At 44.7% G+C, this 26261-nt stretch overlaps 1 protein-coding gene across 3 annotated transcripts in view; it reads left to right on the top strand.

Moving 5' to 3' along the window:
- DDR2 (discoidin domain receptor tyrosine kinase 2) overlaps positions 1-26261 on the top strand; it is a 288811-nt gene that overhangs the window by 215977 nt on the left and 46573 nt on the right. For all 3 annotated transcript variants that reach the window (XM_063427125.1, XM_063427126.1, XM_063427127.1), the window contains 2 exons: positions 21264-21492; positions 23852-24075. In XM_063427125.1, coding sequence (XP_063283195.1) covers positions 21264-21492; positions 23852-24075 — 453 coding nt within the window. The remainder of the gene's footprint in view (positions 1-21263; positions 21493-23851; positions 24076-26261) is intronic.

A 26261-nucleotide genomic window follows, 5' to 3' on the forward strand; every position in this document is an offset into this window, starting at 1 on the left:
GGTCGAAACTGCCCTGTATAGTGGTTTCTCTCTTTGTTCTGAAGTATGTGTGTGGTGAATCAGGAGCGCCTTGGTGGATATCTGATATTATGTGTATAGGCATAATAACCTTAGCTAAAGTGCACTCCCCCCTCCACATACCTGTCAGTTTGGATCTGAGTTGCATGTCTCCACATAACCAATAAATGTCTCCCAAGGATGTAATTTGATTTGTCAATAGGGTAGCAGGAAGTTTTCGATGTATAGCACAATAACCAGTTCCATGTTCCTGTAGTGGTGGGTGTGGTGTAACAAGTGTAATTACCTGGATAAATGGTTACTCCATCAGGTGGTCTGATATCTCTTTGGTCAGAGGATAAATCTTTTCCCAAGATTCACATACCAATGAGTTTGTTGTTGACTGCACATAAAGACTTAAGAAACACATTTCAACATCAGGAGGTCAATTAAGAGGCACTGTACCCAAATGGGGTCTGGCCCCGCCACAAACATAACAATTAGTTTTATTATGGGAATTATCATTGTATCTCATCCATTCAAGCCATAGGTTAGTGTCTGAAAACCCAGTCTCTACTGCCATAGTGTCTTCAAATGTAGGGTTAGCGATAGCTACCATGTCTTTGAGAGTCTTGATGTGTTTTGAGAGTGTTAGTAGTCATGTGTCTAGAGTCAACCCAGTCAGGTGAAGTGGGCATGTCTTGCAAATAGAAGGTCCCCAATTTATTATAAGAACCCCCTCCTCTCCAATACATTCCCAAAATATATTCTCCAGCATCTCCTGGGCTTGGGTGTTCTGTATTTAAGATGAGTTTCATTGGGGTTGACCCCGTTGGCTTACATTCTATATAATAAAGGTTTCCCATTTCTATCCACCCTATCTAAGGCACTTTGTGGTCTATAGCCCCATGGTCGGCCTGTATTCCAGCCCGCTGCTTTCCATGTACTACAGTGATGTCCCCAATGGTCACCTGTCACACAAATATATGGGTCCTTTTTAATAGGTATGTCTTTGTATATTGTAGAATGTAGTGATTGTGGGAAAGTGCAAGAGACAATATCACAGTAATCAAAGGTAAAAGTTGCTACATGATTGTTCGAAAAATTATACCAGAATGTGTAAACATGATTATCTTTGATGATTGCAACTTGTTGGGCCTTTAATCAGGGCGCCGCCTAGGCAGCCGCCTAGGGCGCAACTTAGCAGGGGGAGCCGGATCCCGGTGCCCGGTGTCGCTCCTCATGCTGCTCCGCCTGAGCGCTTTTACAAGCCTCAGGCGGCGCAGCACTGCTGCATGGAGGGCGGCCGGGTTTGAGTGACCGGCATGAGGGAAGCGCAGAGCGCTCCCTCCTGACGGTCTCTCCATGTAGCGTGGCCGGGCGGCGCGGAACGCGGGACAGGAACCTCTGTTTCCTGTACCCGGCCGCCGGCGTAATGACAGGAAGTGCTCATCAGTGCCTTACATAATTAATGCCCCCCTGACAAATACACACTGCATTCAACTACATACACAGAAACAAACCTTGCAACCCTTACACACACACACACACACACCCAGAAACATACAATGCATTCCTTACATGCAAACACACACTACATCCCCTATAAATACACTACATCCCTTACAGAAATTGCACACATAAAACATACCCAACTCATGGATGGGCCATGTTGGTGGATTTATGGGTGGGCATTGTAGGCGTATGCCCCCTGGGGGCCCAGACCTTGAACTGTGTAAGGGGCCCTAAAAAATGGAGCTGCTTCCTGTTCGTTAATTGTTGTGAGCACTGTTAAAAACAGTCTCCAGAGAGCCTCTTCTACACCAGACCTGTGGAGCCAGACTGAGCCCATTATCAGCCTCTTGTCCTCATCTGGTGGTAAGTAGGCAATCCAATATATTATTAGTGGCACTAATCTCTAATTTACCTCACATTAAATGGATACTATAGTCACCAGAAGCACTACAGCATAATGTAGTGGTTCTGGTGTCTATAGCCTGTGCCTATAGGCTTTTTAATGTAAACACACTGTCTCTTCAGATAAAAGACCCTTTGTGAAGACTGGCGTTGGCCCATATGGCAGAGCATATGGGCGGGGCATTGTGATGTCACATGGTGGGCAGGACATATGGGGGGGCGGCAAATGTTTTTTTGCCTAGGGCGGCAAAAATCCTTGCACCGGCCCTGCCTTTAATAGGCCTAGCAACAGGAGAAGGCACAGAACGCTCATGGCTTAACGGGATCAGCTTCCTCTGGAGCAGGAACTTTCTTGCAGTGCGAAGTGTGAATCCGGGTGTTCTTCCCAGCTAGTTTCACTGAGGTAGATGTGATTAACCGTCAAATCTTAGCTCAAGGTTGTGTTTGCCCAGGAATTTCCTGACCATATCCCAATCACCAGGGAGAAGCTTATGGGTACCTGTATCAGACTCTGGATCTGGAATAGAAAAAAACACTTGCGCATTGATTTTGGTCAAAGCATGAGAGAGCGCAGTTATGTAGTCTACCATTGCATCTGACTGAATTTGTAGCTGCTGGGGAAAATACCAGCCTAACCTGGGTGCTGTATGTAACGGACCGTTTCGCACACAAGAAGTTAAAAAACGTTTAGGCGATATTCCCCTTCCAGATAGACAAGCAGCTACTGCAAGCACTAATCTCCCGAACTACAAACTACACAAATCTTCCAACTCCCGAACTGCACACACTTGAATTCCCCAATCTCCCGAACTGGAACCAGGGGAATACTCCAAACTTCCGAACTTGAAACACACGAACACTGGAAAGCTGAACAGGAAAAGCATACAATCCGCTTACACTCCTGGCAATCAGCATACAATCCAATTTCCCCAAATTCGAGATGACACTTTGGTTTGAGGGTCAAGCAGGAACTGATTTACTGGGGCTACCTGCCCGGCTTTTATGCAGGTCTCCCACCTGGTGGACACTCCCATAGGCGACCAGATGGGAAACTGGGAAACATATTGGACATTGACCAATCACAAGCTTCACAATCCCTCCTCTCTGTCCTGGAGATAATTGGGAAGTAATCCAATTATCTCCAAGGACAGAGGCAAAACTCCATTAACCACATGGCAGACAAAGGACAATAAAAGACATAAAAATACATACTGTTACATTTATCACATAGAACATACACATTCTACCTATCCCCAGATAGCTTAGATCTGAGCGCACATTATTACCGAATGGCGCTCAGATCACATACATACAGTTCAATCGCCATGGAGCCAAAGTCTTTCGTTACACGAATAGGCTCCATGGCATGGCTATCTGGGGGGGATGCTGTTCATACGGTTAAACTACCGAATGAACAGGCATTCAGTTAAATGACCAAATGCAGAAGCAAGGAGGCTGACGGCTCAGCAGAGTTTGCGCAAATAAGTGTCCGTTTCCAGTTCCATAGTTTGGGCGCTGAACACCGCTGGCCGTTCAGGACTTTAAAATGGCCGCCGCCACGTGCTCGGCAAACGAACAAAGGCCACCCAGCATTCGTCAATTAAGCTGCGGTTAACAGCAGCTTCTGGGAGGTCAGTTGATGGCACACTCCAGCTCCCAGGTGGTCCAGTCATTCGTGCGTTTGTTCGGTACATTGAATATATCGAACACCCTGGCAGAAAGGCACGAACAAGCCTTTCTGCAGGGGAAAATACAAGGTTTGCCATGGGGCCATAGTCCAGAGGCAGCAGGCGGGCAACCAGGCTCCTCCAATGCAATGTGGCGAGATTGGTCTCGTCACATACGTCCTGGCGCTCAAGCCACTGGCGAAGCGGATCAGGACCCATACATCCATCCACTGGGTTTACATAGGGCGCATGGAGCACAAACTAAGATTCTTCGCAGATGACATTCTCCTCACCATCACGGACCCCAAAACCTCCCTACCAGCACACACAGAAACCCTGGACGAATATAGCAAATTCTCCTACTATAAACTAAACACGACTAAAACCAAGGCCATGCCCTTCAACCTAGACCTCGACACCACACACCACCTTAAAACTTGCCACGACTATGACTGGAGAGACGATCACAGCACCTACTTGGGCGTAAAATTGACCAAAAATCTAGACAATATAATAAAAGCAAACTACGCTAAAATAGTCTCAGAGATCAGCTCCACTATGGACAAATGGAAAGGTAAATTTCTGTCCTGGTTGAGCAGAATTGTAGCATTTAAAATGATGTTACTCCCCAAACTGCAGTTCTTATTCCGCTCGCTTAAAACAAAGAGAACATTACCTGCGCTCTGGCCTAAATCCCCATGTACATTTAAACAAAATGGAGGCTCTTTAGTTTTATTCCACTCGCTGCCTGTAGAGGTGTCAAAGTCTTATTTCACCCAATTACAGAGACACAGATAGGTGTATCACAGGCCGTCGGAAATCCTGAATCCCTAAGACCACCTCCAGGAAGTGGGGAGGCCTGAGATACGCAATTACTACCTAGCTACACTACTTAATCATGCAATAGGAGCACACAACTCCAAAGCTGGTTCTCGATGGGTGGAGATCGAGTCCCATTGGTCCCTGCCCGAGGGGATTCACTATGTACTGTGGATACCTAGAGCATTGCACCCCAAAATGCGCGACACCCTACCCACCACGTCCACGATGTTGAAAGCGTGAGACGGCCACGCGGCCAAGTTCTCCTCCTGGTCTCCGGTGTCTCTGGCCACACCGCTCAGATGCTTTGAACACTTCATCCCAACATTTGACAGCAGGGGTTGGGAAGACAGGGGCCTAATATACCTACATCAAGTATGGACGGGAAGGAGCCTGACTGCCTATTCCCAACTTCAGCACACCTACAACTTTCATCAGACGGGGGGTATTCCCATTCACGGCACTTTGACACTTCACGTGCACCACCTAATATGCACTAAGGGAAACCCCTCTCTGCACATTTTTCGTTATGTTTAATTTTTGTTAACCATTCTCATTGATCATTTAATTTTGGTTTGGAGTCCGATACCACTGATAGGAACAGTATTTAGTTTAGCGATCTAGCGTTAGAACACCCACGAAGGTGTTTATTAGCAGAAGCAAAGGGAATTTAAGCAGTTTAGCGATCGATTTGTGTTACCCAAGAGAGATTTTTTCTCGTTACACCTTACTATTATCGCTGCCTGTGTTTGTCAGTAGACATCTTCCCTTTTACTTCACTACTGTGCATCAGTATTTGCCAAACGTTTTTTCTTTCTTCTTCTCCCTATTGAATACTGTGCCTCTCATTGTTACATGTATAGACTGCACGATTTATATCTTTAAGGGATCATACTAGAAGTCAAGGGAATCACAGCAGTCTAGCGATCTATTTGTGTTATCAAAGAGAGATTTTTTCTCGTTATAATTTACCTTCATCGCTACCTGTGTTTGTCATTAGACATTTTCTCTTTCACTTAACTACTGTGCATCAGTATTGGCTAAACGTTTTCTCTTTTTTCCTCTCCCTATTGAATACCGTGCCTCTCATTGTTACATGTATAGACTGCACGAGTTTTATCTTTAAGGGACCATACTGTCTAGGGGTTTACTGTCTCATACTTCCCTGGGAATAGCACTCTGAACAAAGTATTCATTTGCATACCAGGGACAGACTTTCCAATCATTTATAGGATACAGAAGTATATGTGGATACATAGTGGCAAGTGTATCTCTCTCTATAAGCAGTTAATAAAGTTTCAGTGTAACACTGTTGATTTCGAGATACTTTTTCTTGCATTGTATCCACAATTTCTAGTACTATTTATTGCTGTTTTTTCCTATTTTTTGTTCCCCTAGTTCGCCCCTATCCACTGGACTCCTAATCTTAAGATAGATTAGGCTCATATCAATATTGAACTGTCATCTTACCAGCTTGCTGGGTAGTCTCTTTTTTTAAGGGGCACTACCACAGCATTCAGTGCGCTTTCTTCATTATAGACTTATCTGCCATACCTGCAAATGCAATCTTTACTACGACACGTCAAACAAACTAGGTCACCTAAGCTGCCCATGGTCCAACACGTTTCCGTAATAGAGAAGATGTGCATAAGCCTAATTCCAAATACGAAGGGTATCTCAGTTTGCTACGACACGCTGTTGTGGGACGCGAAAACCCAGTTGCCCAAACACACCAAAGAGTGGGAGAAGGACATAGGTAGGGAAATTTCAGACACTGCCTGGACCAGGGCCTTCACGATACACAGATCCCTCACGAAATGTAACTCACATGTGGAGATGATTAGGAAAATTGCTACTAGATGGTATCTTGCACCGGCCAGACTGGCGCATATGTTCCCTAATACCTCAGACAAATGCTGGAGGTGCGCATCAGAAAAGGGAACGATGTTCCACATCTGGTGGTAGTGCAAAATGATTAAACCCCACTGGGATATGATCGCCAAACTAATCTCAGAAATCCTATACACCCCAAGGCAGGCCTCTGCAGAGTTTTTTCTATTATTTATGTTCCCGGAACATATGAACAAAATGCAGGGGACGATAGCATTTCACATACTGATCGCTGCCAACTTACTGCTGGCTATGAAGGGGAAATCCACGAGCACCGCCACACTGGGCGAGTTGATTAACCAGGTAACCATCAATGGGCAATACGAAAAAATGGCCCACAGGGGCATGACCAAGCATTTGAACTGAATGGCCGCATGGTCCCAGACCTCTGAGATACCGCAAGAGATTTCGCCACTTTACCCGCAGCTTTAACCGACCGGGACAAGATAAAGCCCGACAAACCCCGAATGGGCCACGATATTGGCGTACTCCTAAGACAGGCACAGCAGGCCCAAAATGGCAGACTACCCTGAGGCCTATTCAGACCTGTCCGACGAACTGTCTCTGGAAGAAGACGAGGACGAAATGCCGGCGAGACCGACATTAGCCGCAAAACAGGATAGCCCAGACAAGGAACCGGTAACAACAGCGGTGCTTAAAAACCTGCTGACAGACTTACAACACAATATCCTGGTAGATATGGCAAACCTACGCGCAGACCACCGGGGCCTGACAGGCCGGCTCAGAACTGTGGAAGCTACTACAGGGGAACATGCACAACAAATGGCCTCAATGCAACAAACAATCCTGGGGCTCCAAAAGCAGAATGAAACATATGATACCAGATTCGTGATGTTTGAAGACCTGAGACGCAAAAATAACCTGAAAATCAGGGGCGTTCTGGAGGCCATACTCACAGAGGAACTACCACATATGCTGAGGCGCCTCATGGTGGCGTTGCTATCCCCAAAACAGGCCAAATCTATGTCCCTGGAAGATTGTTTTCACATCCTAAAAGCGCCAAAGGCTCCTGCAGCAGGCCCGCGAGACAAAATAGTTCACTTTCACAATGGGAGATTCAAAGCAGCAATGCTCGCAGCCCTCAAGAACCAGGATCCTTACAACTTTGAAGGAATGCAACTTACCTTCTACTCAGATCTGTCAGGAGGTACCCTGGCATGGCGGAGATCCCTCAGACCGTTCACTACTCTCCTCCGGCAGAAAGGCATCCAATACCGCTGGCGGCTGACGAGAACCCTACTGATCCTCCACGGAGAAACACGACACACAGTCCACGACATCACTGAAGCATTGACCATACTGCCCACGCTAGGACTGCCGATGGACTCACTGCCTCCAGACGGACCTCAAAGAGGCGAAACTGCAACCCTATGCTGGGACCCAGCGAAAGTGATCGCATTCGTTCCGCGGAAGACTTGAACTCTTGTCAATGCCACGTTATGCCTAAATACTCACAGTAACCCTAAGTTACAATTAGTTGTACAAATATGTTCTCCTCAATATTGTATACACTAGGTTGCACTCTCAAAACACCCACACTCCCGAAGAGCGACTACCTGACCGCACACTAATACCCCCCCACTCCCGATGGAACACCCGCTGAACGGCACAAGCAATGTCTTAGCCAGACATTGCACCCCTAGCCTCAACAATAGACCGAGCGCATCGGATTAACGCCGTAAAACTGACCTACTAGACCAACAACGAGTCTCTCATATTATACACAAGCGGGAAACCTCATTAGCAGATTTGTAACACGAGTTTCGCTACATATGCTTAATTTTATGCACACTGTCTGCAACTAATACCAGATTTTTTCCTACAATCAGTATGCCAGACTCAACAGACGCACATCATATGCTTTGTTAAACACCCACACCCTCTTAGATCAATAGCTACATCACTCACACTTTAAAAAAAAATGTGCAGATCTTCAGTTAGCCACGTTGTAAATGTATATTAATGTTTAGCCCTGGACTGCTGTCGTGGCACCAAGGGCCCGTTTGTCATTATTCGCACTGCAAAAATAAAGAATATATATTTAAAAAATGGCCCACATGAGCTCAGAAAGGTCCAACAAGAGACTAGAGGTATGGGATATGTGGGAGACATGGGTGGAAAGACAAGATAGCATGCGACACTAACAGCCAGAACCTCCAGAGTCCCACACACACACACACACACAGAAGACCACGGACACCAGCCTCCGCCCTGAGACCAAAGGGCAAATACACCAGCAATTTGTTACCGAACAAAAACCACCAAAAATGTCAAGAGAAGAATCTACAATACCTCGCACCGAGGATCCACCCCATCCACTCAATCAGTAGCATCCGCTACTCTGTCCTTGTCTCCTCCTTACCTTTCCCTACTTTCTTTCTACATCCTGTTTCTTCTCTCCTTTGCTTAACACTGGGAGTAATCACAAAACCGGGTGACCTCAAAATAGGACAGCACCTGACGGGCACAAGTCCCAGTATCAGCCCAAGATTAACCCCCAGTCTCACCCAAGAGTATAAAGCAAAACAGTCACTAGACATTGACACAGGGGGAATGCAAAACATACCAGGACAGTTATCCACAGAGTCACGCTGGACCTTGACCATTGTGCCAAGCAGACACGCTCCAACGCCAGGGCGTATGTCAACAGTTGTGTCCATCCCTAGTCTAAAAACAGGTCCACAAAGTACACCTGCCTTGTCCAGGTGTAGGAGTACAAGATCGTACATGGGGTCGAGGTTCCAAGGAAGGGTTTATCGTTTGTCCCGGTACCCCCCGAGAATTGGGCTTCAGTGTCAGAGAATTTCAATGTTTGAATGACCTTGTATCTTTGTTGGAAGAAAATGATGAGACCTCCCCATACCCCTACACAGACTTGGGCCCTAGAAGTAAATTCACACCGAACATCAAAGACTTCAAAAATATAGATATGTTCGTTGAATCAGTATGTAAAATGGTAGACAAACTCAAATAGATTCCTAAAGGGGGGAACATTGTTGTTTTAAACAGAGCGCACTATATTCAGCTTGCAAACAACATACTCAAGGATGATACAACTTACCGTACATTGAGCTCTGATCCCTCCATCAAATTTCTGTCAGATCTTAAATGTGTCTTGGACTCAGCATTTGATGACGGCATACTGGGTAGGAGAGAACATGCCTACATCTATACTAAAAATCCGGTTGTGTCTACGTTCTACTGCCTACCCAAGGTGCACAAAAAATATACTCAATTAACAGCTAGACCGATTGTGTCAGGGTCAAATAATCTAACAAGTAGGGCTAGTTATTATCTTGACAAAATACTTAGACCATTTGTGGAAAAACTACCGTCCTACTTGAGAGATACAAAGGACACATTGAAGTGCCTAACGTCTCTCAATCTACCTAGAGGTGCACTTCTGTGTAGCCTCGATGTAGAGGCCCTGTACTCCTCAATCCCCCACACCCTGGGACTGGCACACACTAAATGCTGCCTAGATACACGGGGACTGAGACACGAGCACCACACGCGATTCGTAATAGAGTTGCTGAGGTTTGTGTTAACCCACAACTTCTTTCTCTTTAATGGCCAGCTCTACCACCAGGTGCAGGGTACAGCTATGGGCACGTCTTGTGCTCCATCATATGCCAACCTGCACCTGGGGTGGTGGGAAGAGAATGTGGTTTTCTCAGAGATCAATGTGGAGTTCACAAGACACATCTTCCTTTGGAAGAGGTATATGGATGATGTCCTCGTTGTCTGGACGGGCACGGAGGACGCCTTCAGGTTATTTGTAGAGAAACTGAACACTAATGAGCTGAACTTAAAACTCACAATGGAAATTGGTGGCTCTACACTTAACTTCCTAGATTGCACTGTCAATATCTCTAAAGAGTCAAGAATTGACACCACTCTGTTTAGAAAGGCCACCTCAACAAATACGATGCTAAGATGGGAAAGTCACCACCCAATAACTTTGAAAAAAGGCATCCCGGTTGGTCAATACCTACGCTTGAGGAGGAATTGTTCAACTATGGATGAATTCATCAACCAAGCCAAACTCCTCAGAGCTAGGTTCAAAGAGAGGGGATATCCCAATCGTTGCCTCAAAAAAGCATATCAAAGGGCACTTTTAAGTGATAGAGAAGATCTCCTAAAAGATAAAGTAGCACCAACAAAGCAGGAACCTATTCGCTGTGTGGTTACGTTTGACTCTGGATGGGACCAGACCAAACGAATACTAGGCAGATTCTGGCCTTTGATTTCCCAAGACCCCCAACTTAAGGGAGTAGTGACTCCTTTTGTCTCCCTCACTGCACGAAGAGGCAAAAATCTAAAAGAAGTGTTGGTTCCTAGTCACTTATCTACAAAAAGGGGCAACACTAACTGGCTCTCCGTGCAGGGAACTTACCAATGTGGCAAGTGTGTGGCCTGCCATTATATGTTAAAAGATTCTAAAGTTCTCCCAGACTTGATTGACCAATCAACATGTCAGATCAAACAATTTTTTAATTGTAATACGAAGGGGATTGTATACCTACTGATATGTGTGTGTGGCCTCAGATATGTGGGGAAAACTATTCGCCCCTTCAAGAGGCGAGTTATGGAACACATACATTCAGTTAGGAATTTTAGAGACACCCCAATCTCTAGACATGTTAGAAATGAACACCAAGGTGACACACGAGGGATCAAGTTTGCGGGTATAGAGAAGATCCAGCTAGGACGCAGAGGAGGCGACCTGGACCGTACTCTTCTCAAGAGAGAATGCTATTGGATCTACAAATTCAATACACTGGCCCCGAACGGACTAAATGAAGGGTTTACATTCACGCCCTTCATTGAAAATTAGAATGAGTTTCACAGTAGATAATATTCAACATCAGTAGTAATGCAAATTACTTAAACTGTATATATGTATATATAACAATCTGTGTAAATACTTTAGTTATTTGTGTGTTTAAGTTTGGTTTTTAATGTCCCTCGGCCCCTTAATCACAGAAGTGAACTAGTGATACAATATCTATATTTAAGGAAACATTGCTAAAGAACTAAAGGACATTTCTATTTATACACAGACGAAGATATGTATGTACAGTAAGTTTTCGTCTTGTCCCGTCCCTTTAAATAACCAGTACACAGATCTTGTGCTCCTAGACAAATATAGCATGGATCCGTTTTTACTCTTACATATATTCAGACATGGATGCATAGATTTTTTAGATCCTGCCCCTTTAAATAAGGACTTGGATCATGTAAACAATTTATCTGCCATTTATACCACACTTGCATATATGTATGTACAAATATATACTTTTATATCACTGATGCATCACTAATGTGCATATGTGTATACATCATGGACTAAGCTCCTCTAATCATAAATTTTGTGCAAAGAGGATTATTAGCTGGACCATTCAGACTAAGAGTGGATACAGACTAATCTTTGTCTGATCCACTAGATAAAAAATGACACAGATCGTCAACTTGTTCAATATGAATTGAACGTTTAGACGACAGTGCACCAGGGAGGTCCTTTAGAATCCCTGCCAATCATCCGGTGACGTTCACAAGGGGGCGGCACCCACTTGAACGGAACTTTTTGGCGCGAACATTTCTTTGACACGCCCACTGTTTTCCGACCCGGTACTCCTATATAAAAGAGCCGCACGAGGGACAGACTGACACTATACCTCTGACGAAGGCGCATCAAGGCGCTGAAACGCGCGTTAGGTTAGTTTAGTCAGGAGAAGCCACATATTTAAGATTCCAGCGAGCTATAGATTTATGAATCTGGGGGCTGAGGATGTCGAATTAATCAATTTATTCTATAGAGAGGAGCTTTGGATGCTCAGCTCTTTTCGTGTGATCTGGGGGTTTGGGAGGTGGATCCCTCGAGAGAAGGGGCTTCCAATGTTCGAGCATTCAGCTGTGACAAGTCTGCAATTTAGCTCCACTGCTTTTTAGTGACAAAACGTTAAAATTAAAGTTATAAGTTACAATTTAACATCCCAAAACACAGGGATTCTAAAGCTATGGGGCAACAATGTGCACTTGATATAATATCCCCACAAACAGGGATTTAAGAGCAACGGAGCAATAATGTGCACTTGATACAATTTGTTTCCAACATTGTTACCAGGTACACCAGGTTTTTATACCTATTCTGAGCTCTTCTCTCCATATCTCATCCTATTTTGGCTATTGAGCCCATTTGCTGGAATCCTATCTGGGGTGTGTTTTTTCTGGGAGGACTATATATATTATAGATTATGGTCCACACCCAACAGGCATTCTGGGGTCTGGGAGAGGAATCCTTTGAGAGAAGGGACTTCTAATGCTCCAGCTTGATCATTCAGCTGGGTCAGCTCATTTACCTCTATTGCTTTCCAGTGGTAGCACGATTTAGTAAAATATCCCACAACATAGGGACTTTACAACTGAGCAACAATGTGTACTTGATCCCACAACACAGGGATTTAAGAGCAATTGAGCAACTATGTGCACTTGATACAATTTGTTTCCAATATTGTTACCAAGTGCACCAGGTTTTTATACCTATTTTTGAGCTCCTCTCTCTATATCTCACCCTATCTGGCTATTGAGCCTACTTGCTGGAGTTTTATCTGGGGTGTTTTTGGGAGGACCTAATATATATATTACAGATTATGGTCTACACCCACAGTTATTTTTGTGGCTCTCCTTATCATTATTTTATACTTTTTTCTTACCAACTTTCTTTCACTTTTTATTTTTGTTGGTGTTTACACATATATATTTTATTTTGACAAATTACAATAAACGTTAAGTTTTATCGTGAAGCATTACCGAAGGGAGGGATTTCCTATTGGGTGGATCAGGTTTGGGGTTGAGGAGGTTCCTCTTCTCCACCTAGGTCTACCTTTTTGTAAATACGGGACAAGATAAAGCCCGACAAACCCCGAATGGGCCACGATATTGGCGTACTCCTAAGACAGGCACAGCAGGCCCAAAATGGCAGACTACCCTGAGGCCTATTCAGACCTGTCCGACGAACTGTCTCTGGAAGAAGACGAGGACGAAATGCCGGCGAGACCGACATTAGCCGCAAAACAGGATAGCCCAGACAAGGAACCGGTAACAACAGCGGTGCTTAAAAACCTGCTGACAGACTTACAACACAATATCCTGGTAGATATGGCAAACCTACGCGCAGACCACCGGGGCCTGACAGGCCGGCTCAGAACTGTGGAAGCTACTACAGGGGAACATGCACAACAAATGGCCTCAATGCAACAAACAATCCTGGGGCTCCAAAAGCAGAATGAAACATATGATACCAGAATCGTGATGTTTGAAGACCTGAGACGCAAAAATAAACTGAAAATCAGGGGCGTTCTGGAGGCCATACTCACAGAGGAACTACCACATATGCTGAGGCGCCTCATGGTGGCGTTGCTATCCCCAAAACAGGCCAAATCTATGTCCCTGGAAGATTGTTTTCACATCCTAAAAGCGCCAAAGGCTCCTGCAGCAGGCCCGCGAGACAAAATAGTTCACTTTCACAATGGGAGATTCAAAGCAGCAATGCTCGCAGCCCTCAAGAACCAGGATCCTTACAACTTTGAAGGAATGCAACTTACCTTCTACTCAGATCTGTCAGGAGGTACCCTGGCATGGCGGAGATCCCTCAGACCGTTCACTACTCTCCTCCGGCAGAAAGGCATCCAATACCGCTGGCGGCTGACGAGAACCCTACTGATCCTCCACGGAGAAACACGACACACAGTCCACGACATCACTGAAGCATTGACCATACTGCCCACGCTAGGACTGCCGATGGACTCACTGCCTCCAGACGGACCTCAAAGAGGCGAAACTGCAACCCTATGCTGGGACCCAGCGAAAGTGATCGCATTCGTTCCGCGGAAGACTTGAACTCTTGTCAATGCCACGTTATGCCTAAATACTCACAGTAACCCTAAGTTACAATTAGTTGTACAAATATGTTCTCCTCAATATTGTATACACTAGGTTGCACTCTCAAAACACCCACACTCCCGAAGAGCGGCTACCTGACCGCACACTAATACCCCCCCACTCCCGATGGAACACCCGCTGAACGGCACAAGCAATGTCTTAGCCAGACATTGCACCCCTAGCCTCAACAATAGACCTAGCGCATCGGATTAACGCCGTAAAACTTACCTACTAGACCGACAACGAGTCTCTCATATTATACACAAGCGGGAAACCTCATTAGCAGATTTGTAACACGAGTTTCGCTACATATGCTTAATTTTATGCACACTGTCTGCAACTAATACCAGATTTTTTCCTACAATCAGTATGCCAGACTCAACAGACGCACATCATATGCTTTGTTAAACACCCACACCCTCTTAGATCAATAGCTACATCACTCACACTTTAAAAAAAAATGTGCAGATCTTCAGTTAGCCACGTTGTAAATGTATATTAATGTTTAGCCCTGGACTGCTGTCGTGGCACCAAGGGCCCGTTTGTCATTATTCGCACTGCAAAAATAAAGAATATATATTTAAAAAATGGCCCACATGAGCTCAGAAAGGTCCAACAAGAGACTAGAGGTCTGGGATATGTGGGAGACATGGGTGGAAAGACAAGATAGCATGCGACACTAACAGCCAGAACCTCCAGAGTCCCACACACACACACACACACACACAGAAGACCACGGACACCAGCCTCCGCCCTGAGACCAAAGGGCAAATACACCAGCAATTTGTTACCGAACAAAAACCACCAAAAATGTCAAGAGAAGAATCTACAATACCTCGCACCGAGGATCCACCCCATCCACTCAATCAGTAGCATCCGCTACTCTGTCCTTGTCTCCTCCTTACCTTTCCCTACTTTCTTTCTACATCCTGTTTCTTCTCTCCTTTGCTTAACACTGGGAGTAATCACAAAACCGGGTGACCTCAAAATAGGACAGCACCTGACGGGCACAAGTCCCAGTATCAGCCCAAGATTAACCCCCAGTCTCACCCAAGAGTATAAAGCAAAACAGTCACTAGACATTGACACAGGGGGAATGCAAAACATACCAGGACAGTTATCCACAGAGTCACGCTGGACCTTGACCATTGTGCCAAGCAGACACGCTCCAACGCCAGGGCGTATGTCAACAGTTGTGTCCATCCCTAGTCTAAAAACAGGTCCACAAAGTACACCTGCCTTGTCCAGGTGTAGGAGTACAAGATCGTACATGCCGATATATATGGATAAGTTTAAATACACAAAAAAACAAAAGACTATTAAGACGATGTGTGTATCTGTGTGTTCCAACCCCATAGAAGACAGGGAGGGCACACCTATACAACAGGGTCTAAGGTACCCAAGGGAGACTCCAGGGGTCTCAATGGGGCTTAACCCCAAATAGAAATTGCCACAGAAAAAAGAAGAAGAATGAACGCAGGCGGACTTTGGATATGTAACAATCCCCAGTCTGTCTGCATTACCTGGAAATAATATATAGTAATGTAGCGTGGAAAAATAAACTGGCTAACAAATACCAGGGTAGAGACAAACTAGTAAGAAATATAAAGTTGGTATACACTCAATACTGATATTCCTTATGCCCTCTGCCAAGGATGCATGTAGGATAAACACAAACTGGCAATATGTCGTATATACTGATATATACCCTTATTCCTATATAACAGCTTTAATAGAAAATGTGCATATACTAAATAGGAAGGGGTATTTATATAGAAATCTATACTCCACATAATAGCATCCTAAATGCAATGTCCCACAGAACTCCTGTATATAAATAATATGAAGTAAATGGTAGAGGTATCTGCTAAGTATATATGCAAACACAAAAGTGAATTTGCATAAAATCAATGCATATTAAGGTAAATACTTTGCAGAACAACAGACCTTACATATATACTGAAAGTAAAAGTATAGTGTTACTCCTAGAAAGAAATTCTCAGAGAGAAGGAAAAAAAGATAATAGAATCAAATGGTCAGTCAAAAGTAGGCTGCCAATATAATTTACAAAGCCTCTCTCCCTGGTAAACTAACTAGACAGGCATAGGAATATACAGAAAAGAAAACTGAAAAAAATGTGCTAAGTGCAATTCATAGTGCTAGGGTGCCATTCAGTGCCCAGTGTAAATATTGGCAAATGCCCAACGCGCGTTTCGGTGCTTCGAGAGTGCATCTTCGTCAGGGGCCAACTTACTACTCACAATAATGTCTCTTAAATACCTTAAGTGCCCGTGTGTTAATCCTACCGGCAGCCAATCTAAGTCAGGGGAGTATAATCCACACGTGTGTTTAATCCTGTGCTGCTACTTCCGTGTTGTGTCTCCGCCCACGTGGTATACGTAGGGGCGGAGCTAACACGCAGTCTACCACACTCAAACAGCCGACCATGTGGTCTCACAGGTACGCCCCTAAGTGTCATCATATGGGCGTATCTACACCAAAAGGCAGTCTATATGCCACAATGCGTCCGTCCAAAATGTGGGCGTGCCCAGAGTATCAAGGACTAACAAAGCATAATACAAAGCCTATGGAGACAGGCATGATCCACAGCTTATAAAGTATTGATACCGGAGAAACTGACGGAAGCCAAGCACAGAGAGATGGACACAGGTTTCTTCAGGAAGGAAGAGATCTTTATTCGATTCACCGACCGGGACTCAGAGGGACTAATGTCACCAAAAACAGCTAAAATCTGAGTCCTGATCGTACAGTGTAGGCACCCTATACAGACATATAGCTCCTCCTATAATCAGTTCAACCTACACGTACTCTTACCCAATCAACAGAATAGAGACTAAATTCCTGTTTGACCACATGGCTTGCCCAGCACAATGGAGGAGGGGAATACTCGTATATCCTGTATTCCTACACATGCTCCTTACACTACTGATTGTATCGTTGCCACGTGCAACCAACCGACCGATACATCAGCATATACATATGCACATACCACGTGGCAATCTCGGCTTACTAAATTTATTTGTACCGAGATTCCACCACAGTATAGAAGTATCAATAACTATATTGTGTGTGATTATGCATATGAGATCTCTAGCATAATGTGGCATTTATAGATATAAAAAAGTACCATACTCCACATAAATATATCCATCTCATATTATAGGTCCGGGTTATAAGGACCATAATTGTATGATAGAATAAAATGGTACCAATATAGATATCATTACCTTTATACTAGTTACTCAATATGCAAAACTAAAATCATAATCCCTGACTTCCTGACTGTAGGTAAGTTAAAAAGTTAAAAAGTCTGATAAGTCAGTTCATTTTGGTCTGTGTCTGTAGCGGATTGGTACCGGGCTGTCCCACGACATGTATGAGAATAAGTGTATTTGGTCATATGGCTGGTTTAATGTGTATGTACATGTATAGAAAGCATGGTATCCGGGTATAATGACAGTTAAATGTATGTAAAGAATTGTATTCCTCTAGTTGTTCGGTAGAATCATTCAAATAAAACAAGGGAATGAAACTACCGAACAACCAGACCACCCAGGAATGAGTGTGCCTCCAATTACCGTTTGCAACAATGTTGCAAACAGGTAATTGGCAATCAGTGCAGTGTGGTCTTTGTCCTCTGGGTGGCCGCCATTCGGGAAACAAACACGTGGCGGCGGCCATCTTAAACTACCGAACAGCGGTGTTTTGCCGTCGAGTGTCTGGAACTAAAATCGGACACTTGACTAGGCAAACACCGCTGAGACCTCCATACTTCCAGAAATTCGTATGGAAACTACCGAATGACCCGCCGTTCGGTAGAAAGAGCCCCATAAACAAGGGAATTCATTCAAACCCTCTCCAGGCTCTATAACACAGGCAATTCGCCTGTTTTCATTCCCTTGTTTGTGACCGACCGCAGGGCCAAAATGCATGGAACTGTTTTCGGATACTTTACCCATGCGGTCGGTCAAATCTTTGGAACCCCATATCTCACGAACCATTCATCCGAATGGGCTAATTTTTAAGTATGTTGGTCCCCCAGAATAGAGCTATCTGGGGATGTTGGATTTGTGGATGTACCCCAAGTATTTAGGGTACATCCAAAACTCGGGGAAAACTGTGTACACAATAAGGGGATTATGATGCTAGAGGAGGGGAGGAGATCTGTGGGAGGTTACTACTTAGAGATTGGATAATGTCTTAAGTGATAGAACCTCCTCCCTTGCATGGGAGAGGGCTTTATAAGGAACTGTGGAATAAAGCTTGTCAGTCTACTCCTGAAACTGTGTGTCGTCCAGTTATTGGGATTGCGATGGGGATACTGCTGTATTACTTTACCTGCTGGAAACCTTGCCTATGGACTTAACATCACCTTGTTCCTGAGCCTCACTGGAATCTCTAGTGGAGAATAGCTGTGCAAGATCGGCTCTCCGCTACAGTGTCGATATCTCTGGTATCTCTATATACCATTATAAATTTTGTAAATATTTATGTATATATCTTTTGGATAGGTTGTAAATATGTACATCTTGCCAGATGCATTTGTAAATTGTTGTAAATAGTATATGTAGTTGTGTGTTTATTTAGTCATCAGGTAGTTTAATATATGTCTTTACTTTTTAACTTACCTACAGTCAGGAAGTCAGGGATTATGATTTTAGTTTTGCATATTGAGTAACTAGTATAAAGGTAATGATATCTGTTAAGACACCCTCAGTGTCTGTAAGTAAAAGCGCCGTTTAGTTCACCTTCCCTTCTCATCGTATCAATTCTCCGTTCGTATAAATTGTAATCCACGAACCATAACCAGGGGAAGCGGTAATCTCCCGAACGGGATCCGTGAAGGGACTCCGGTTCCCGAACAGAACTTCACGAACTGCCGCTACTAGCCGAACCATGACATCCACCAAGCGGCATACGTTTCCAATAAGCAGTCTCTAAGCGTAAATAATAAATCCCCCCAATAACGAGACAGAAGCTCCGTATTGAGGGTCAAACAGGATCTGGCTTTACTGTGGGCTACCCACCCGTATTTATGCGGGTCTCCCACTTGGTGGACACTCCCCTAGGGGACCAAATGGAAGACTGAAATTACAGAAGTACAGGAGGACATTCCAGACATACAGTCACAGACTTTTCCCACAATGCAATATGGTTCCCTCCTCCCTGCCCTGGAGATAATTGGGAAGAAATACAATTATCTCCAGGACAAAGACCCATCGCCATTTTAAATATAAAACCAGAAAGTACATAAAAATACATAACTTTATAATAACTGTACATTTCACACCCACATCACATATCCCCAGATAGCCGGAATCTGAGGGCACATTATTGACGAATAGCGCTCAGATCCCATACGTATAGTTCAATCGCCATGGAGTCAAAGTTCTTACAGTCTTTCGGCAGGCGATTGACTCCATGGGAAGGCTATCTGGGTTAAGTACTTTTCGTCGACGGTAAAACTCCCGAACAGCCGGTCTTCGTACGGGTTTGTCGAGACAGCCAGGTGACCCATGGTTTCAGCGGTGTTCGGCAGAAAGAGTGTCCGTTTTTAGTTCCATGGAATCAGAGCCAAACACCGCTGGGCTTTCGTATGGTTTAAAATGGCCGCTGCCTCATGGTCGACATACAAACGGAAGTCGGTTTAATTGAGAAGTGTCTGCGGTTAACCACAACGTTCTAATTGGGATCAAAAGGTTAACCAGCAGCACACTTCTCTTCTGGGTGGCCATCCGTTCAGTAGCTTTATTCATTGCAAACAGTCATTCGTATGGCTATGAGATTGGAAACAGTCATTTACACGGACGGGAATAAAATAGACGAATCCACCAAAAATAGACAGACGGATGGTTCTGTCACAATATCTATATTGGTACCATTTTATTCTATGATATACCCTTCCTACTAACCCTAATCGGAAACCACACCCAAAGTAAATTGATCGGGGAAAGCCTTTATTCCATACATGGAAACAGAAAGTAGCCATTCACAATATGGAGAGTATTAGTATAATTTGGAGATGTATGTCATTGCTAGTCCCAAAGTGGTGTCACACTCATCATCTATTACTGGGAATAGGTTTTTTACCCAGTTTGGAGGTCACACTTCCGACCGCCTCTACCATTATAACGCATCCGTTCCGTCATAGGTCCATTCGGGTAAAACCTTCCCAAAATATGGAAGTGACGTGGCTAAGTACCGCAAGTCAAGACTTTACATGCCACTTCCACTTTAACGTCCTACAACAATGGAAGTAACGCAAACCCCTGCCGTCCATATCGCAGTCAATTAGCGTCACCCCCGGTTCGGCTGGGAACAGTCCTTAAGGCAGACATGTTGGATAAGGGCATAAAACAGAAAATGCATATCCATCTTTAAAGAAACAATAGCTAAACCTATAAACACTTAATCTAAAAAGCATATATGAATATATATCATATTGTACATTTTGATGTACATCTGCACCTGTAGAAGAATCACTTGATATTTCTTTTTTATGTCATATAGGTTTTTAAACCAAGAGGCAACTATTATCATTGTGTGTGTTTTTCACCTTTTATGTGGTTTGTATTACGTTTATTAAGTGTAAGGGTGACAATACACTTTGGGGTGTTTTTTAAAATCGCATTTTACTGTTAATTTTAGCGTTGTGTCTATAGATCTACAAAGTGCTGGGAATTCTCACAATGGGATAAATACCAGAAATCAGGAACTGCAGAACAACAATTTGTTTTTTAGTCCACCGACTGTACAGCACGGCAGAATATGTTGACGCTATATAAATCGAAATGATAATAATGAATAAAATAATCTATGAATAGACTAACATTGTGAGGGGCTAGGAAACGTGTCTCTATATAAATGACGCGATGCATTCCATTCACAAATGTCACCTTTACATCATTGATTAAAAAAGATATAAAGGATCACATTAAACCCATTAATTCAGCAGCATTTCTACTCTTCATACTTCCTATTTCTCAGGCATCCCGACGGATGTTGGATGAAGAGCTGACGGTTAGCCTCTCAATCCCGAGTGATTCCAGCATGTACAATAACAACCGCCGCCATGATTCGGTCTCAGCCAGTGAGCAGGAGTCTAACTCCACCTATGATAGGATATTCCCACTGGGACCAGATTACCAGGAGCCGATGCGGCTAGTACGGAAGTTACCGGAGTTCAAGGTCCAAGCACTGGGAGAAGAGGAAACCGGTAAGACCAGAGTTGATACCTTTGGGTTATATTAGGGTACAAACTGCTTTATTTTGGTGTGTTGAGCTTAGAAAACCTTCTGGCAAAATGTTTGAATAAAAATAAAATGTCACAAAAAGATGCTTCAATTTATTGAAAGCAAAATTATTTTCTCTTAGGGTCGTGTTTAAACTCTGTCATGTTGTCTCAAAGCTATTTTAAGATTTTTACCATGTATTTATAGTGAACGATTTCTTTCTCTACAAAGATAACATCCTACCTACCTATTTTAGTTGTGATAAATAGTCTTTCCCCAGCCCTGCTGGAGATATTCAGGGAAGCAAAGATTCAAAAAGAGATCAGAAACATGCAAAGTACAGCACATGTTCAAATTGGACAAAAATATAAATATCGAACATTTTATGTAAAACATTATTGCAAACAAAATAGCACAATCAATGTGACCGTGGAGATGGAGGGGAGAGTGTGACACTGCTGAGACTGAGCAATTACTGCAGCCTCTGAGGATCCTCGACGAATGAAGTGTTTTCACATTCTACAGGGAACCGACTCTCCATTTGCCGTGGAACAAAATGTATTTCTACAAAAAAAAATTCACCATGTGATATAAATGGTAGTTGACAGTAAAACATGGTTAGTGAAAGATTATATCTCGACAATAAACCATTAAAGATTTGGTCTTTTTTGTGTTTCATGACATCTCCAAAACCCATAGCAAAAGAAGCACTTTATCTCTTCTGTGTATCTTCCCATCTATTGGTCATTAAGATAAGATTAATCTCTAAAGTTTAAGTTCTTAATCTACAGGGTATCTTTCTTTGCTGCTGGTGATTAACCTTTGGTACATAATCATATATAACCCCTTCCTGGCCAGGTGGCTTCCGATATGGTTATGGATTCTGCACCTCTGTAATATAGAGAGAGATTGGGGCTTTAACGCCTTAAGGACCAAACTTCTGGAATAAACGGGAATCATGACATGTCACACATGTCATGTGTCCTTAAGGGGTTAAGGGCCTGTTGGCAGTTCCTTAAGCTAACGGCCATTAGAGTGTAGTCATTAATTCCTAGAACTGAATGCTCTGCAATGATAACTGACTCAGTATATAGTGTAAGGGAGATGGGCATTCACTACTAACATGAACAATATCAATAAAACAAGCATTAAATGCACCACTCATGTACCAACCCTACATATGTCCCTCCCAAACAACAATGGCTCACTCTGAGTAAATCCTTTGAGTAACCATTGGTGCACATTGCTGGAAACACAGTCCTTTAGCATTAGTAATAATGGCAGTAAACCTCCTAGATCCAATTTGCATAACAAAAGAGGCAGATGTCAGTACCTGTCACTGCCTTAAAAGAACACTCCATGCTCCATAGTTTGCTGTAATAGTTAAAGTACCAGGGGTGCCTAGGTGTCCCCCACGGTAAGTATTTATGAACTGTTTTACTTTTTGCCTGGTCTCTGCTTCCACAAGAAAGCTGGAAGGCCCTTTCATGACTCCTGTAAGCCAAACTCTGCAGTGCAGGGCTAGCTCGTTGTGAGAGTGTCAGCCAATAAGCTAAGCCCTGCACTGCAAGGCTTATCTCAGACACAAAGCTCCTGGCTGTGCTCAGGTTATGTTGTTAACTCTATATAACTCTATAACCCACTGTATCCAGTACTCCAACTGAGTACCAACACCAGGTCTGCTACCACTTACTTATCAGGGAATCTGGAGCACTTCATATCCAGTCGCCGAGGCTTGTCTGGGATCACTGAGGGCCTTTTCCAGCCCTTGACACCCTTTCCATCAGCAGATTGATTATATCCCTTTCCCCAAACAACAGACGACACATGGTGAAGGTTAACACAGCAACTCCTTAATTAGATATAGAAAACACATTTTTAAGCCCCCAACAACCTAATTTACATACAATAGGGTAAAAAGATTACTATAGTACAAGGAAGGGTGGGGCCAGACAATAGCAAGGGCTGACGGGAGGTTGAGGAGGGACAAAGCAGCTAGTTTAACTGGTCTGGCAGTGTCCCTGGGACAATGCCCTGCTGGAGAAACAATAGGACAGGTAAAAGGGGGAGGGGGAGAGACATAGACAAGCAATACATTAAACATACTCTGCACTAATACTGGGCACAGGGTGACAAAACAAAAGAGGAAGATAGGGACCTACATATATTGTCTGTCTTCCATTCTCAGTGACTGTGACTACTGTCTCACGTACCATATCCAATTTAAGTCAGAAACCGTTACAATATGTATTATTTAACCAGACAGTAAACATGTTAGAATATTGTGAAATTCTGGGCTATACTGATCTTCCATGTTGAAAAAAGTATTGTTTTTCCCCACAGAACTTAGTTGTGTTGGAAAAAACCTTTTGGGTGCTGGTGCAGATAGCGTGCCACATTACGCGGAGGCAGATATAGTGAATTTACAAGGAGTGACCGGTGGAAACACATACTCCGTCCCGGCCATAACGATGGACCTCCTGACTGGTAAAGAGGTGGCTGTTGAAGAGTTTCCAAGAAATCATCTAACCTTCAAAGAGAAACTGGGGGAAGGTCAGTTTGGAGAGGTCAGTACGTTTCATTGTTTTTCTTTGATAAAAAATAATATATAGCTTGTTTTTGAATGTAATTTGCCTGTAATATTAAACTTACACACAGAGGCGGCTCTCTAATTAGGCGTTCTAGGGCAGACTAAACTGTCGGATCTTCGGTCCATGACTGAGGACCCGACAGTGAGAGGGGATCCGGCGGCTTGCCCAGTATGCCGTCGGGTGGCCCCTCCACCTGGTCTGCCCACAGAGAGAGCCAGCATCTGATCTGCAGCTCTGCTGAGTTCAGAGCTGCAGATCACATAAATGGTTCTCGCGAGCACACAGAGCATTGCCGAGGTTACCACGGCAGCCTCTGACAGGCGCTCGTGAGAACGAAGCCTGCAGCTCTTGTGGAGCGGAGCTGCAGACAGAAAAGTCATCCCACCGGACCACCAGGGATTGCTGCCACTGGACCACCAGGGAATTAACAAAAAGGTATTTCTATGCCCTGCCACCCACATACCCTGCCTCCACACTGCCCTGCCACCCATATACACACTCTGTCCCCACACAGTCTCTCACACAAAATGCCCCCCACTGTCACACACACACACTGCCCCCCCCCACTGTCGCACACATTGCCCCCACACTGTCACACTGCCCTGCCACCCACACTGACCTGCCACCCACATGCCCCGCCACCCACATACCCTGCCCCGCCACACACAGACCCTGCCACCCACATACCCTGCCACCCACATACTCTGCCACCCACACTGCCCTGCCCCCACACTGACCACCACATATGCTCACACCCACACTGTCTCCCACACACTCTGCCTCCTCCACTGACTCTCTCACTGTCACACACACTGCTCCCACACACCCTGCACCCCACGTTGTCATACACACTGCCCCCCACACCGACTCCCACACACCCTGCACCCCACTCTGACTTCCACACACTCTGTCCCCACACAGTCTCTCACACAAAATGCCCCCCAATGCCCCCCACACACACTGCCCCCCCACTGTCACACACATTGCCCCCACACTGTCACACACACTGCGTCCCCAAAATCTCTCCCACACATTCTGCCGTCCACATAGTCACACACCCTGCCCCCTCATGCTGTCACACACCCTGCCCCCTCTACACTGTCTCCAACACACCCTGTCCCCACACACTGTCACCTTCCTCCACACTGCTCCCACACACCCTGCACCCCACGTCGTCATACACACTGCCCCCCACACCGACTCCCACACACCCTGCACCCCACTCTGACTTCCACACACTCTGTCCCAAACATTGCCCCCTACACTGTCTCCCACGCACTATGTCCCCACACAGTCTCTCACACAAAATGCCCCCCAATGCCTCCCACACACACTGCCCCCCCACTGTCACACACATTGCCCCCACACTGTCACACACACTGCATCCCCAAAATCTCTCCCACACATTCTGCTGTCCACATGAGCACACACCCTGCCCCCTCATGCTGTCACACACCCTGCCCCCTCTACACTGTCTCCAGAACACCCTGTCCCCACACACTCTCACCTTCCTCCACACTGCCACCCAACACTGTCATCTTCCTCCTCACTGTCACCCACCCACACCCTGCCCCCTAAACTGTCACATTCCTCCACACTGCTCCCTCACCCTGTTACACTTTCACACACTTGCACCCCATATTGACAGCCTCCAACACTCTGTAATAAATGCATACAGTCACCCCCCACACACACTGTCACCCTCTAACACACACACACTGTCAACCCCCACATGCTGTCATTCCTCCTTCACCCAGCCTCGCTCAAACATCTTGTCGCTCTCACCCCCTCCATCCATGCCACAATTACCTGCCCTTGCTCTTCCACACTCACCATATCACCTTAATCCCCCTAATCCAGGGGAAAATACCAGACATTTTTTGAATTTACTAAACTGGGCCCGTGATAATAATAACAAGACTTAGTGCTAGCTTTGGACGCCGAAAAGGCATTTGATCGCCTAAATTGGATGTATATGAGAGAGGTATTGGCTAAGATGGGCTTTCCTCCTTCTTTTTTAGATAGTATCTTAGTTCTTTATACCCATCCATCAGCGAACGTTTACAGCTCAGGTTTTCTATCTACTCTGTTCAATATTACTAATGGAACTAGGCAAGGTTGCCCCGTTTCTCCCCTAAACTTTATATTATGCCTAGAACCCT

Source organism: Pelobates fuscus, chromosome 7 (genome assembly GCF_036172605.1).
Source record: "Pelobates fuscus isolate aPelFus1 chromosome 7, aPelFus1.pri, whole genome shotgun sequence".
NCBI classification, from domain to species: Eukaryota; Metazoa; Chordata; class Amphibia; order Anura; family Pelobatidae; genus Pelobates; species Pelobates fuscus.